Source organism: Mustela nivalis (assembly GCF_964662115.1).
Source record: "Mustela nivalis genome assembly, chromosome: 9".
Taxonomy (NCBI): Eukaryota; Metazoa; Chordata; class Mammalia; order Carnivora; family Mustelidae; genus Mustela; species Mustela nivalis.
Window position 1 is genome coordinate 67,348,447 of NC_139028.1, and position 16,684 is coordinate 67,365,130.

The following is a 16,684-nucleotide window of genomic DNA, read 5'->3' on the forward strand; positions in this document are numbered from 1 at the left end:
TTGGAGGCGACTCTGGGAAAGGAGCCAGAGCATCTCTGCAGGTGTGAGAACTAGGAGCCAATTTTCCTTCCCAGAAAGAAAAAAATCAAGGCAGGAAGAGAGGGAGCTGGAGTGGAAGAAATAATGTTAGTAAGTGTACGATTTTTCTTGGCCCCTGAGCTAGATATTTTAAGATACCCCTTCATCTAATATCTTCAGAATTAGGTAAAGTACCTTCAGAAGAAGGTACTTTATTATTGGCTCCATTTCTTCTTCATTCTGGAGAAAACTGGATGAGATATGGCGCTCTTCTCAGGAGCTGCCCTCTGAGCCACACCTGAAACATTTTACTGATCCTGTCTATGTACATACCCAACACTCTCTCAACCCATACACCCAAGTTAGGACAGATGCCTGAAATACAGCCCACACTCCAAACAAGCTTCCTGAATGATTACGCTAATGAATGAAGGAAAGTCTGCTAGGAAGCAAATAGTAAAATTACGTGTTAGTTTCTAGCAGAAGAATCTTCCAAATATCAAGTATTGCACACCCTCCCACAGAAATAATGCCTTCCCCCCCCTCAACTTTGTCATTTCTTATTATTTTTTAATTCTTTTTAAATTTTTAAGTGTCCTTTACACCCAATACAGGGCTCAAACCTACAACCTCAAGATCAAAAGTCGAACTATCTGCTGACTGGTCCCCCAATTTCAGTCATTTCTACACTTAGCTCCCCAGGGTGTGAACATTGAGACACAGAAGTCCTGACTGTTACCTCTGAAAGTCCTCATGATCCTCTTCCCAAGTGATCAAAATGTATGTGATGAAGTCCAAGAAATTTCAAACCCATTCCATCAATTACTGTTGTGAAATTTGGCAAGTGATTCATATTCTCTGAGTCTCTCTTTAGGTGTGAAATGGACACAATGAAAATATTCATTTCCTAGTGTAGAGGTCTGCTTGCTACATGATGCTACATGCAATGTGGATACTATAGTTCCTGGAAAAACAATGACTAGTAAATACTAGTTTAATTCCTCTCTGACTGTATTACATTCAGTTCTTTGAACACAACTTACTTTTTAGCATCCAGTTTCTCAGTCAATTACTAGTCTAATAACTCTTCAAGACAGATAATGGCCGCCCCCTGGATAAAGGATGAGGTCTAAGTATGAAGTTATGATCAAGGCTCTTCACTGCCTGTGCTCCCCTCCCTGCCTCTCAAGCATTGTTTATGCACCTGCCATCCTAGGCTGGAAATGTTTCATGAACATTCATGCAGGGATCTGTATATTCACCTTTTCTTATGCTGCCTCCCTTCTGATAAATTAGTCAATTTCACGTGTCTTTTACACTCTTCCTGGTCATGCATAATGAGTTTCCCTGTTTATGTATAATCCTCTGTTTGAAAGTGAAATACAGGGGAGCCTGGGTGACTCCGTGGGTTAAAGCCTCTGCCTCCTGCTCAGGTCATGATCCCAGCATCCTGGGATGGAGCCCCGCCTCGGGTTCTCTGCTCAGCAGGGAGCCTGCTTCCTCCTCTCTTTCTGCCTACTTGTGATCTCTATCTATCAAATAAATAAATAAAACCTTTAAAAAAAGAGTGAAATACATACAGTAATGTTTCTGACTTTGGTTAGTTGGAGGTGAGTATAATTGGCTGTCACTCACTGAGGCACACACCATGTCCTTCATCTTTGCATACTTTCTATCTGCATGTTCCGAGAAGATGAAGAGTGTGAGATATGCCAAAAGCTCTACTATTCACAAAGAATATTAGAATAATTCCCCTTGAGAATATATTAAAAAGAATATGTATTTTCAGGGTGCCCGAGTGGCTCAGTCAGTTAAGTATCTGCCTTCAGCTCAGGTCATGATCTCAGGGTCCGGAGATTGAGCCCTGTGTCAGGCTCCCTGCTCTTGAGTCTGCTTTTTCCTTCCCTTGGTCCCTCCCCCTGCTCTTGCTCACTCACTCTCTCTCTCTATTTCAAATAACTAAATAAATAAAACCTCTCTCTCTCTCTTTTAAGAATATGTATTTTGTAAACAGAAAGTAAGATCCCAGGCCATCTGCTCCAGGCATGACTGCCTTAAACCACACTGGTGTTAGCCACACGATCTTCCACTTACTGGGCGTCCCCGGGCTAGAGGACCAGCACGTGTGGATTTCCATCCCCTTCTTCATTTCCTATGTCGTCGCCCTGCTTGGGAACAGCCTGCTCATCGGCATGATCCTCACAAGGCGCAGCCTCCAGGAACCCATGTACCTCTTCCTCTACATGCTGGCTGGAGCAGACCTCATGCTCTCCACATGCACCGTACCTCAGGCCTTGGCCATCTTCTGGTTCCGTGCTGGGGAGATCTCCCTGGATCGCTGCATCACTCAGGTATTCTTTTTTTCTTCCACTTTTGTTTCTGAGTCAGGGATCTTGTTGGTGATGGCGTTTGACCGCTACATTGCCATATGCTACCCCCTGAGATACACCACTATTCTTACACCTGCTCTGATTGGGAAAATTGGAGTGACTGTTTGTCTGAGAAGTTACGGTACAATTTTCCCTGTAATATTTCTTCTGAAAAGATTGACTTTCTGTCAAAATAATATTATTCCACACACCTATTGTGAACACATTGGTTTGGCCAAGTATGCTTGTAATGACATTCGTGTGAACATTTGGTATGGATTTTCCATTCTAATGTTAACAGTGGTTTTAGATGTTGTGTTAATTTTTGTTTCCTATGTGCTGATTCTCCATGCTGTCTTCCGCATCCCTTCTCGAGATGCTCGCCACAAAGCTCTCAACACATGTGGCTCCCACATCTGTGTCATTGTCCTCTTTTATGGGCCTGGGATCTTTACAACCCTTACTCAGAGGTTTGGACGCCACATTCCTCCTCATACGCACATCTTGCTGGCTAATGTTTGCATGCTTGCCCCACCTGTGCTGAATCCTATCATTTATGGGATCAAGACCAAGCAAATCCAGGAGCAGGTGGTCCATGTGTTGTTTACAAAGCAGAAATCACTTCAGTTTAAAATCTGAGTTTTTGGATTCTCCAGCCATCAGTGAGGTGGTCTCTGGAAGTGGAGGGTGGGAAGGATCTGCTGAAATACTCGGAAATGGCTCAGTGAGTTCTGTCTGTGGGGCAAGTTCACCACGGTGTTGCAGGACTTACTCCTTTGTCGTCAAAACAACCTGAGCACAGCACTCCCGTTGGAAGGAGCAAGCCTGCTCTCACAAAGACCCTGGGACAGGATGTTTGATTTGCAGAAGTCTTATATCCTTAATGACTCTAACATGATCTTTAGAAATAGATGAAGTGAGAGCTGTGCTCTGGGCTGGGATTTGGTTCAACTCTTCCTCAGTGAGCTTCCTCAAGCTCTGAGATGTCTTGTCTTGTGATGTCTCTAAACAATCATATGCCCCTTAATGCCCTTCATTTTGGCTAATGATATTCTTAGAATCAGTGACTCCTATGTTTTATAGTTATTCCTATTACATTATAATTTATATCCTGTCCACATGCATGTCTGTAATAAGAGAATGTAAATGAATTGTGTGTTTTGTATTTGGCAGAACAACCTCTGAGGGTTGAAGGAATGGACACTGGTCCCTCCTGTGGTTTCTGAGGGGTGATTTGTCTTGTGGGATGATGAGGAAGGGGTCCTCCAATCTCAATGTCAGGCCATGTTCTTCAGTGATCCCCTCCTCGGTGGGACATTCAAGGCCTTTAGTGGCCTGTCTCCTGATGTCCTTTACTGAAACACTGCCCATGTCACCTCCATCGGTCACCAGGCCATTAAGATCTCACCATTTCCAGATCATGCCACATTCTCCATGTCCCTGCTCTGCCTTGGAATAACCTCCATCAGCTTGTGGAAACGCCTGTTCCTCCTTCTACACCCAGTTCTCACCTGCTCTCCTCTGTGACACGTTCTCCAACCACAGCTCCTTCCCAGTGTGCTCTCTAGTTGGTACATCCTCTCAGAGAAAGATCGTGTGCTGTCCATGGTTCTTTTTAAAATATGCATTTAATTAAAAATCTATGTCCCTTGTAGAAAATATTAGAAATTATGAAAAGAGACAAACATGCCATAGAATTCATAACACCATAAACGTACAGCCAGCCCCTAAGCAATTTTACTGTTAAAATTTTGTCCCCTATGGTTATAGATCTGTATCTGTATACGTACATATCTTTATCTGTATCTGTATCTACATCTGTGTCTGTATTTTTTTCTCCATCTGTATCTATAGCTTGATCTACTCCTTTATCTACCTGGAAAATATTATATGATACATATATAAAATACTGATTGTACTATGCATATGGTCTATAACTACTTTTCTGCTCTGGCAGTACTTGTTGACACTGTTTGTTTCTAATACATATGCATTTATATAATCAATTACTGTGCCTGCGTAGTATTTTACTGCAGGGTTTTACTGTATTTTATAAAACACTATTTTTTTTAAGCCTTTTTTGTGCGGCATTATGACTATATATTTACAACTTCAAGGCTGAATTCTATTTGCTGTTTAAGTATGTAGTCCAGATACATTTAGATAAATTATTTTTTAAGTATTATCTTTCAATATAAGGTGCAAATATTCAGTGTAAGAGAGCTGGAAAACAGCAAATGTATAGAGAAAATCCCTAGTCAGGAGAAAACCACTGGTAACATTTTGGTATATTGCCTTACATTCATTGTTCTTTGCATATATATTTTTAAAACATTTTAAATTTTATTAGACATTTGGAGTGTTCTGTTTTTTTTTTTTTAAGATTTTATTTATTTATTTGACAGAGAGAGATCACAAGTAGGCAGAGAGGCAGTCAGAGAGAGAGGAAGAAGCAGGCTCCCTGCTGAGCAGAGAGCCCAATGCGGGGCTTGATCCCAGGATCATGACCTGAGCTGAAGGCAGAGGCTTTAACCCACTGAGCCACCCAGGCGCCCCTGGAGTGTTCTGTTTTTAACTATGCATTTTATTGTACTTTTTTTTCTTTACTTTTTTTTTTTTTTTTTTTTTTTTTTGAGTGTAGTTGACACACAATATTAGATTAGGTTTGGGTGTGGAACATAGTGATTGCACAAGTCTAGACACTGTTCTCCGTTCACCACAAGTACTGCAATAAACACTGGGTGCATGTATCTTTTTGAATTAGTATTTTCATTTTCTTTGGGTAAATACCCAGTAGTGCAATTGTCAGGTCATAGAGTAGTTCTCTTTTTATTTTTTGTTTTTATTTTTTAAAGCTTTTTAAAAAATTTTATTCATCTGAGAGATATACAGAGACAGAGCACCAGCAGAGGGAGAGGAAGCAGCAGAGACTCCCCTCTGAGCTGAGAGCCAGACATAGGGCTCCATCCTAGGACTGGAAATTGTGATCTGAGCCAAAGGCAGAAGCCCAATTCTCTGAGCCTCCCAGGCACCTCAGGTTAGTTCTATTTTTAGTCTTTTGAGGAACCTCCATACTGTTTTTCACAGTGGCTGCACCAGTTTGCATTCCCACCAACAGTGCATTAGTGTTCCTTTTTCATCATGTCCTCACCAACAGGTTGTTTTTTGTGTTTTTGATTTTAGTCATTCTGTTCATCTTTTTTCTTACTATAACATTGGAAGTAATGACTTTCATGTTCTCTGCATGTTGGAACTAAAACTGCAAGTCTCTGATATTCTTCTCTAATTCTCAGTAGTTCTCTTTCACTAGAAACTCTTATTCTCTTTGCCCAACTAAGTGTTCATTTTTCAGCTTGCTTGCTCACATTTTGACTGACAGTGGCAGAAGAAGGTTCCGGAGTGCTGGGATGGGTGCCGTCAGCAGCCGTGTAGGTGGGTGGGTCAGCATTGCCTTTCGCCTGAAGAGCCTCACTCTTTCTGGTCAGGAATGAGGTGAGGCCTGTTCTGTGCCTCAAGCAACAGAGGTCAGATGGTATCGCCATACTTGGTAATATCCCCAGGTCTTCCGGCATTTTCACTGAGGGTTATCCCTTAACCAACTTCTGAACTGACACAAATAGAAGTAATGAGCTGCTTGACCAAGTGGTTTCTGCCAGGAATTTTTCAGTCCCGCTGCTCTCAGTGGATGACCTTTGCTGAGGGAGGGGATATCAAATAGACACAGCCAGTCTCTCTGCACATGGACACACACCTTTATCTCCAGCACTCATCCATGGAAACTGACAGCAATCAGCTTGTATCTATTTCCTTTGGACCCTTGCATACCAGTCAGCTTATCACCACAATGCAGCGCAGGCTCTTGAATTATTGACAAAAAAACTCTCCAGGGACAATCAGGTCATTCATTCTTTGAAATTCCCAATTCCTCAGTTCGAGATGAGAAAGTGGTTACAGAGTTTAAAAAAAAAAAGCAAAAAACAAAAAACAAAAAACAAAAGAAAGACTTGAAACAGCAAACCCCAACAAAAAGATCTGCCTGTTAAGGGTCCTGCTCTTTTCTACAGAGCCCTCAGCCCTAGAAATGGCGCCCTCTGCTGACAATACCAGGAAGTCTACGAGCTGCTTCCAGTTGTTCCATTTTCAGGGAAAGACCAGAGAAGGGATCTGAATTTTTTTAAAAAAATAAATAAATAAAAAATAAAAAATAAAAAAAAATTCCTGTGGGTACCAAGTGTGGATTCTCACCACCCAAAAATCAGTTTTAGGACTTTCTCCTTCTCATTATTTCTGAAAGTGTATGTGACAGGAATGCCATCTGGTATTTCTGGGGCCTTAGGACGACGCTGGGCCATAGTTAGAGATAACATGTCCGCCATGAAAGTTTGGGGGGATTCAGGAGAAATTCAGGGCATAAGGAACCTTCAGTCTGCAGGACTGAGCAAGCAGCAGTAACTAGAACCACCACCAGAGGGCGATCAGAAGTTTCTCAATCCTGGGAACCTGAGTTCCTCACTGGAATAGACCTAGGATCTGCACCCCTGTGTGAGATTCTTATACGATCTTCCCTTTGTCTGAGGACGACGTTTAAAAAAAAAAAAAAAAATCTTTCCAGCACACTTGGGAGCTTTCCATGTAAGAAGGAGCATATAATCGTTTGGCTGCAGAAGGCCCCTGATCATCAAGATTGAGAAAATTTAAAACAGAGCATGAATCAATATGTTATCAGGTGTTTGGGGATGTAATTCCCCCTTCTTAATTTTTTGAAGTTGGCGTTTTATTTTTTTTTAATATTTTATTTATTTATTTGACAGACAGAGATCACAAGTAGGCAGAGAGGCAGGCAGAGAGAGAGGAGGAAGCAGGCTCCCCACAGAGCAGAGAGCCTGATGTGAGGCTCGATTCCAGGACCCTGAAACCATGGTCTGAGCTGAAGGCAGTAGCTTAGCCACTGAGTCACCCAGGCACCCCAAAGTTGGTGTTTTAATGTACCTCGAGCACATTCCACAATAACTTGACCCTGAGGGTTGTAGGGAATGCCCGTTTGTAATGTGACCTGAAAAGCAGCACAGAAGGACAAAAAGGCTTTACTAGAATAGGCAGGGGCCTTATCAGTCTTAATAATTTTCCAAAAACCTAAAATAGAAAAGGCATAGAGGCAATGAGCAATTACATGCTTAGTTGCTTCTCCCATTTGGGCTAAAGCAACCGGGAAATAAGAATAAGTGTTGGTAATAACATGGACATAAGATTGTTTAACAAAAGATGGGACTTCAGCAATAGCCATCTGCTAAAGGTGACCTTAACAAACCCCGAGGGTCAATGCTAAATGATGGGACAGGGAGAAAGTCAGGGCAAGCAGGGCAGGACTTTATGATCTGATGAGCATCCTCTCCAGCGAGAGAGAACTGTTTGTGAAGAGTGGAAGCATTTTTATGATGAATAACATGAGACTGAATGGCCTGATCGACCTGTACAGTTGTAAGGAAAGGTGTATGCGTGAATCTTCTTCCTTCTCTCTCTCTCTTTCTCTCTCTCTCTGCCTACTTGTGATTTCTGTCAAATAAATAAATAAAAATCTTCAAAAAAAAAAAAAAAGTTGGATTACGTTGGCGACTCTGTTCAGCTTGCTGGGAAGCTTCTCGGAACAATCTGATTTCCATAACAAATAGTCTCAGGGAAGAGGCAGGCACAGCAAAGTATCACCCATCCTTAGGAGGAATAGCCTCAGTAGCAGAGCTACTCACCAAAGTTAAAGTAAAAAGAGCTCTAGGGCCGTGCTGAACCAAATGGTCTTTAATTCTTTAAGAGTCTTAGAAGGTAGTGGTTGATGCTCTTGAATGACCTGACCTTGAGTGTGGACAGGCTCCTGGGAAGCAGCTAAAGCCCGTGGTCTCCTCCCCACGTCCCTGTGCCTGCAAAGTGCCCACGGTGAAGGAGACTCGACCAGAGCTTTGAGACAAGCTCCAGCCCATGGTATTTGAAGCAGAGGAGGAGGCCGTGCAGGGCAAGCCAGTGCCAGGGTGGCAGGAAGGTGTAGAGGGAGCAACAGTAACAACTAATTTAGAAAAGGTAGCAAAAGGCTCACGAAGTCCTCCTCATCCTCCTCCTCAGTATCAGAGGGAGGAGGCAATTCCCTTCCCTTTTCATACTTTCCTTCCATCCTCTAATTCTCTTTGGTATTCCTCTGGCAGAGGCTCATCCTTTAGCATTGGCTCCAGAGGAGCAGAGGGCTCTATTTGAGCCTCTGCATAAGTCTTGACCTGTGTATCCATAGGCCCATTGTGCTTTCCATGCTTCTGATCAAGACACTCACGGACCAGCCTCCACAAGGGGAAGGTGTCTACTGGCACGCGCAAGGGGCCGTGAACGGTATAATGAGCTCGCAAAAACAATGCCCAGCCTTTTCCCAAGTAGCCAAATTAACTGTGTCCTCCTCTGGAAACTAGGGACAAACATCCTGGACATGTTGTGAAAAATGTTCCAGCTGCGGAGTGTGAACCCGACAGCCTTGAACCTTACGCATAGATTTCAACATTTGAACTAAAAGCTCTCTCATCTTGGAGCCTAACTGTCCCATAATTTATTACTCCTAACTAAACGTCTCCCCACAATAAGAACCTACTGCGCGTGCATGGGAGTTCCTTAACCTCTTCACTTTCACTTTAAAGGCGTCTTCTCCTTTGTGGGTCCCTGTTGAGGCGCCACTTGTCACCAGCATGAGAAGTCCAAGGGAAGATGGAGAGAGATGGGTGGGGAATTAAGAAAGACAAGTTAGGAAGCTGGGATCAGGAGGTCTCCATGAGCTGGTAACCCAGTGGAGTCCCAACATGCAATAACAAGAATGTTTATCAAGGAACTTGAGGTCAGATGACCACAAGTTCCACACAGCTGCCTTGCTTCAAAACAAAAGAGTTTATTTGAGCATATTTACAGAGAGACTCAAGGACCCTGTCAGCCTGACCCAGAGCACTTATGTAAGCCAAAGCAAATAGTGAGTTACCTGCAGGCATTTGCTGAGCTAGCCCTTGGCAAAACTCCCTTGACTGCAAGGACCCTGTCAGCTTGCAGTCCGTTCCTCACATATACCAAACTTGCTTGTCCTTCTTTTCAGGCCATTCTCGTCTCCTGGAAGCATAGCTCAACTGACAGTGACATGCCAGAGAAACTCTTGATATCCTAAGAGGAGTTTTCATAAATGCTATTTTCTTCTATGTTTAATATATTACATGTTGGTAGATGGATGTTAAGGAAATAATAAAAAGATGGCAAAGTCATTGCATGGTTGCAAGCCCACTGAATTCATAAAGAAATCAGGTATAAGAAAAATGGAAAAAAAAAAGTGAATAACATTAGTGATGAGAATCGGATGTTACTCACACAGAAGTGATGGACAGTGCTGAGGTAATTTACACACCCGAACTAGTGATTTACACACCTAACCTAACAAAGCTGTCTAATGACTTATTATCTGAATGATGTAAATTACCAATATTGAATTAAGGATAAGCAAGCCTAAATGGGCAATTATTGACTCCTTAAAAGTGGCCAAAGCATATGTCTAAATAGAATAGATACAGAAATTTTTATGGGAAAGTTGTAAAAATTTTGAAGCATTTTTTTAATTGTCTCTCTGCCCTTGGGCCCCAAGAGTGAGCCAGGTGATGAAGTAGAGCAGAAAGAACAATGGTACCTTGGAAAGCAATTCCAGAGGTGGTGCTTTTTATGTAACCTGCTCTCCAGGAGCCCAGGAAACTAGGATTTCCTTTCTGAGTACAACATATCATCCATCAATTTATTCTCCTCATGTGCTCTGCATGGAGGCACAATGTGTGCTGGGATCATCCTGCACCCAGAAAAGGTGGCGATTCCTAACAGGAACACCTCTGTTCAAAATGATGTCCCATCAAGTGTGGTGTCAAAGCTTATCTCAATTTCAAAGCAGTCCTTTCTTTCCCAGGCCCCCAAAAGCATAATTCACCATTCCAGGACAGTGGTTCTCAACCTGACACTCAAATAAGAATCACTTGGAGAGACTATATCAAAATAAAAGGCACAGTGAAAGATATTTTGACTATATCAAAATAAATGGCACAGTGAAAGAAACATCAACAAAACTAAAAAACAATCTAGGGAATGGGAGAAGATACTTGCAAATGACATATCTGACAAAGGGTTACTATCCAAAATCTGTAAAGAACTTATAAAACTCAACACCCCCAAAAACCAGGTACCTAACTAAAAAATGGGCAGGAGGCATGAATGGATTTTTCTCCAAAGAAGACCTACAAATGGCCAAAAGACACATGAAAAGATGTCCATCATCATTTACTGTCAAGGAAATGCAAATTACAACTACAATGAGGTATCACCTCATACCTGTCAGACTGCCAAAAATCAACAAGAAACAACAGGTGTTGGTGAGTTGTGGAGAAAAAGGAACACCCATGCATTGTTGTTGGGAATGCAAATTGGTGCAGCCACTCTGGGAAATGGAATTGAGTTTCCACAAAAAGTTAAAAATATAGCTACCCTATGATCAAGGAACCACATTATTGGGAATTTACCCAAAGAATACAAAAATGCTAATTCAAAGGGATATACGCACTTCCTTATTTACAGAGACATTATTTACAATAGCCAAATTATGAAAGCAGCTCAAGTACCCATCAAATGATGAATGGGTAAAGAAGAGGTAATATATATCTACAATGGAATATTATTCAGCCGTAAAAATAATAAAATCTTGCCATTTGCAAAGATGTGGGTTCAGCTAGAGACTATAATGCTAAGCACAGTCAGTCAGTGAGAGGGACAAATGCCATCTGCTTTCACTCATGTGGAATTTAAGAAGGAAAACAAATGAGCAAAGAAAAAAGCAAAGAGATGCAACTGCCCCTCAGAACAATGTATTACTTAAAATATAACCCCGGGAAGATTTTACTAGTTACCAAGGACATTTAGATAGAGCTTTAAGAAAAACACGTACTGGCAGCAGGTCTTTGGGGGGAGAGGACAATATGTTTACAACCTTGAAGCTGAGCAGCTGGGAACGTCCTCCCAGCTCAGGGCGGACCTCCGCCTGCTTCCCTTTTCCGTTATCTCCCCCTTTTCCCAAAAGCACCTGTTGTTAGATGAATCCTTTGAACGTTCTTGTTTAACTATAAACTTTACACTCCTTCTTGTTTGTCCACAAGACCTGGAACTAATGTTTGACCTTCAGTACTCTGCTGTTGGTTATTCATTCTATCTAATAAAAGTGAGACTGAGGCCTTGCTCGTGGCCCGAGTCTTTTCTACTGTGTCCGCTGCTCCCTTTCTCTTGCAGCTGACTTGTTTGTGCCTCATTCTTCTCCCGTTCACCGACTGGAAGCGGCAAAGCGAGAGAGAAACCGAGAAACAGACTCTTAACTATGGAGGGCAAACTGATGGTTACCAGAGGGGAGGAGGGTAAGGGGACAGGTAAAACAGGTGCTGGGGCTTAAGGAGTGCACTTGTGGGGCACCTGCGTGGCTCAGTTGGTTTAGCAACTGCCTTCAGCTCAGGATATGATCCTGGAGTTTCAGGCTGGAGTCCTGGCATCAGGCTCCCTGCTCAGCAAGGGAGCCTCCTCGTATGCTTTCTCTCCATTTTCTCTTTCTCTCAAATAAAATCTTAAAAGGAGTGCACTTGTGATTGAGCACTGGGTGATGTATGGCAGTGTTGAATCACTGTATTGTACACCCGAGACTAATTATAGTATACTTGTTATGCCCCAATAATGGGTCCGTGATTAAAGGAGCGAGACTAATACAAAGTGAAGGTCAAGCAAAGCTTTATTTCGCGCCAAGCATCAAGAATTTAACTGAACATTGGGGCACCTGGGTGGCTCAGTGGGTTAAGCCTCTGCCTTCAGCTCGGGTCATGATCCCAGGGTCCTGGGATCGAGCCCCACATCGGGCTTTCTGCTCTGCGGGGAGCCTGCTTCCTCCTCTCTCTCTGCCTGCCTCTCTGCCTACTTGTGATCTCTGTCAGATAAATAAAGAAAAAATCTTTAAAAAAAAAAAAAGAATTTAACTGAACATTCGGGGACGCACCTCTTACAAGAGAGGGAGACCCTTCTCTGTTTCACAGTCCTAGCTTTTAAGGACAAAGGCCCTGTGGTCGGGTCTGGCCACGCACAGCTGACCAATGAGATTGTAACAAACACAGGAAACTCCATAGTGATGCTAGGTGACCAATTGAGTTACAATTTACCCTAGTAGACATCTGACCCAACCTATTACACCTTGATTAGGATTGGCGCCAAAAAGGGTTCCCAAAGGGTGGGGGCCCCTACTCCTTGGTAGCTCTGGAGACAGTATGCAACCCTCCACCTGGCCTGACCCACCCTTGTGTCTGGGCTTTGTTACCTGAAGCTGGTTTCGGGGACTTGTTTTAAAGTGAATCCCCTGGGGGAAGAGAAGCAGGGACAGTTTAACTTTAATGAACGCCTCTTGTAAATAGGTCCTTACATACTGTATGTTAATTAACCAGAATTTAAAAAGCCAAAAGCTTTAAAAAAGCCAAAAGCTTAAAAAGCCAAAGTTTTGCATCTGTGTGACTACTGCACGAATAGGAATTAGAAAATGATACTCCAAAAAGTTGTCTTGGTCCTTTGTAGCCAGCTCTTCCAACAACCTCCTTCCCTGGTCTGCCCTACTCCTGGCTATTTCCTAGGGGGCGGTGGTGGGCTCTTTGGGGACAAACGGAAGGGGGGACCTGAGGGGATAATTTAAAATTGGTAGGCTGAACTGACAGCCGGTGCACAACCATAAAATGGGAGGAGACTCTTGGTGCCTAGCTGGCCTGGGAAGCAGAGAGGATTAAAACAGCCTCTCCACCTCAGCACCCAGCACCAAGGGCATGTTGGACCAGCTCATCCTTCGCTGTGGGAGGTGTCCTGCAGAGTGGTTAGCTGTCCCCCTGGCCTCTACCCACTAGATGGCAGTAGCATAACCCAGGTAGGACAACCAAATCTGTCCTCTGGCTTGGCCGACCGCCCTTGGGAGGAGCCCTTCCTCTCCCACTTGTGAATTGTTGAGCTGAAACATTTCTCTTCAGTGGCCCCGTAGGGTGGGCTGCCCATTGGTTCCAGAAGCTCCTTCCCCTTTCATTTTCCTTTCAGCGCTGAGGATTTCACTTTCATTTCCCCACCAGCGGCTCAGGAGGAGTGGCTAAAGGCTGACCCAGCGGCCTTTTTGGTGAGGAAACGCTGACCACGCCTGACCTGGCTTTTCTTCATCACTTAAATCTGGAGCCAAGACTTCTCTGAGGGGGTTTCAAGGTGCGTGGGGAAGTTATGGGGAGGGGGGGGCAGGCAGTGGGAGACGCCAGAAGGAAGGTACCATGTGAAGGTATGTGAGTTCAGTGTGTGACCCAGTCTCGGTCTGAAGGGAAGAAGAACCAGTTTGTGGACTTTCTGTTGTGAGTGCAGAGTCTTGATTCTGGAGATGGACGGCCTGGAGAAAAAGGAGCGCCCAAGAGGTGGGGGCGTTGTTTCTTTGCTGGAGGGGTCCTTCTTTCTCCAGGTTGCATCCGCCGCCCTCATCCCCTCCTGTTGTGTAGTTTGAATTATCTACCTCAAGGGGGGGAACTGGAGTCCTTTCCCTCTGTCACGCTCTCTTCCTCTTTCTCAAAAATGAACAGAAAGTTCTCTTCTGTTCTGCCCAGCTCTTCTGCTTGAAGAAAAGCCGGTAGAAGAGGTCCCTGTGTTCTAAACGTTCGAAAACCTAGGCTCCTAGAGCGGAGCACCAGACAGAATGGAGTTTGGGGGGCAAGCGTGGCAGGGCTCCTATTGAAGCTGATTCTCTCATTCCCTGCCCCCTGCCCAGAAGCAACTGAAGGGCTGTTTGTGGCCTTCCCGAGAGGTCTCAGCTGCTGGCCTGTAGGGTGATGTGCCTGCCACCTGCCTCTGTGGCCCCCATTCACCCTGTGTCCTTCCAAGTGTCAGTCTCAGGGGTCTCCCTGCACATCCCCGCATAGGTCCCTGTCCTCTGGCTTGCAGGAGGCTTGGCATTCCTCCTCTGCAGGCACACTGTTGCATGGTTACCTCAGTTCCTTACTATTTTTCTTCATGCAGAGCTAATGAACAGGAGCTGATTATTGCTCAGAAGGAGCCCAGAGATCCAGTGGTCTTGCTGTGAAATTTGCGTCATGACTGACAGTGATGACGTCCCATCTTGAGCTCACTTGGGAGCAATGTTCACATTGATGGGTTGGTTACATACCTTCTGACACATGTACCTCCAGTACCTCTACTTTCCAGAAGTCTCTGTTGCTGTCTTCCTGGGGTCTATGCTTTACTCTTGAATAGGGTCCATTTCTGCGCAGATACTGGTGTCCCCCAGGGTCCAACACAAGGCCCAACGCGTGGCATGAACTTGAACGATTGATTTATAGGAACTAAAGCTGCTGGTGTAAAAAAAAAAATGCATTCAACATGGAGTAAATGTTAAATACATATAGGAGCTTACAGTTGTGTTGGGGAGAGATTGTAAACAGACAAATAATTAGCATCTTCTGATGAACCAATGAGACCAGGAGCAATTTAATAAAAGTGATCCTATGTTATTAAATGAGTTTTTTTTTAAAAATGACTTTTTAAAAATTACTACTTTCTAAAAACATACTCACCGGAGAGCTAGGTGTCTTGGAGAGAGGGTCATGAATGGAGGTCTTGGAGATGGGGAGGTGCAAACTTAGTCCTGGATTCTAAGGAATTTCTAGAGCAGGAATTCTATTCAATATAGAGTTATTGGAAGGGGGAATTGCAGTATTTGAGTTCCCCAGGTCTTTCCATGTAAAAAACAGGTCCGACTTTCCCCACAGGCAGTTTTGGCCTAGGAAACCATGAGAAGTGTCTAGGACGCTGTCTGAAACTTCTAAGAACATCCTTTCCGCCACACCACTTCCTGGAGGTACTTTCATTTTACTGTGTGACCTGGGGAGAGGCAGAGAGTTGCATTATCAGAGTCCAGATGTTAGGAGAAGACTCCAGTGTAGGCTACCGTTATCTGATACTTGTGGCAGCCAGTTGACCTGGGACTCCATCAGGCAGATACTACTTGAATTCTCTTCTTACTTTCCTGATCACTGCCGGACTCTTGGGTCACTCTTGGGCATTGATGGGGTCACTGACCCTGTGTGGGGGCTCTGGCTCCTTTGTACCTTCCTCCTTCTGGGGCCAATGTGATGACGGTTACTTTAACATCAACTTCTTATAGCCCCACGGTGAACATACGGGGTTTATAACCTCATAGTAGAATACGTGGTCCACTCCCCTGTAGACTTCAGATGTTTCTCAGCATTGGTTGGATACTGAACAGAATGAAGGATAATCGAGAACCCCACACCTGTGATTGGCTTATAGCTTCATTTATAAGTAGGTATTACAATACTACCATGTTGTATAAAACCGTGCTCTTGCCAGTCAATAAAGCCTAATCTGACGACAGTCACTGCAGCCAGGAGCTGACAGCATGTGGCCTTTGGACAATTTTCAGTACCTGTATCGTTGGCTAGATCACATTGACCAGCCCACTTTCAGCTTTATTTTTCACCAGGTTCACTTCATGGATGATGGGAGAAGTGAGCATATTTCTAGACCTACATTGATCTCCATACAGCATTCATCATGCTTCTCTTCTCTCTTTTTAGAGCAAAGGGAAGGTTATAGTTTATTATAAACCTCAGTTCTTTCATTATCAGACGTTTGTTATTTTCCTAAGGCTTTATAACAAATTATGGATTAGAACCACAGGAGTGTATTCTCCCACAGTTCGGGAGGCCAGAAGTCCAAAGTCAAGGTGTTGGCAGAATTAGTTTCCTCTGTAGGTACGGAGAGAGAATCTGTTCCACGTTTCTCTCCTGGCTTCTCATGGTCTCCAGCAATCCTTGCATTCTTTGCCTTCTTGCTGCACTGCTGCAGTCTCTGCTGCCATTCCCACACAGCTTTTTTCCCTGTATGTGGTATGTCCTCTCCTCTCCTTTAAGGACTCTGGTCATTGGGTGTAGAGCCCACCTATTCCCAGCATTGCCTCATCTTAACATGATTATGTCTGCAAAGATATTTCCAAACAAGGTCACATTCACACAGGTAACGTCGATGTAGGGAATAGAGTTCAATCATTGAAGAGTTTTGAGGAGGATCATGATTTAATTGAAAACATTTAATATTTTTAAACATTTAAAAAAAAGTATCGTGACTAATATCTACTGAAAGTTTCCTTTTTAAAAAAAAAATTTATTTTGATTTTTATATGCTTCACAGTTCTTGTCTGT

The 16,684-nt window shown here is 43.6% G+C and overlaps 1 protein-coding gene and 1 long non-coding RNA gene across 2 annotated transcripts in view; both read left to right on the forward strand.

Annotated features, from left to right (window-relative positions):
* Positions 1 to 16,684, forward strand: part of LOC309840318 (uncharacterized protein) — a 94,680-nt gene that overhangs the window by 25,733 nt on the left and 52,263 nt on the right. Inside the window, exon 9 of the mRNA XM_082682385.1 lies at positions 2,062 to 2,975. Within this exon, the coding sequence (XP_082538511.1) occupies positions 2,062 to 2,975 (914 nt within the window). The remainder of the gene's footprint in view (positions 1 to 2,061; positions 2,976 to 16,684) is intronic.
* On the forward strand, positions 13,500 to 14,979 carry LOC309840253. The gene is made up of 2 exons (XR_014298567.1): positions 13,500 to 13,688; positions 14,484 to 14,979. It is a non-coding gene; the product is annotated as an uncharacterized lncRNA (long non-coding RNA).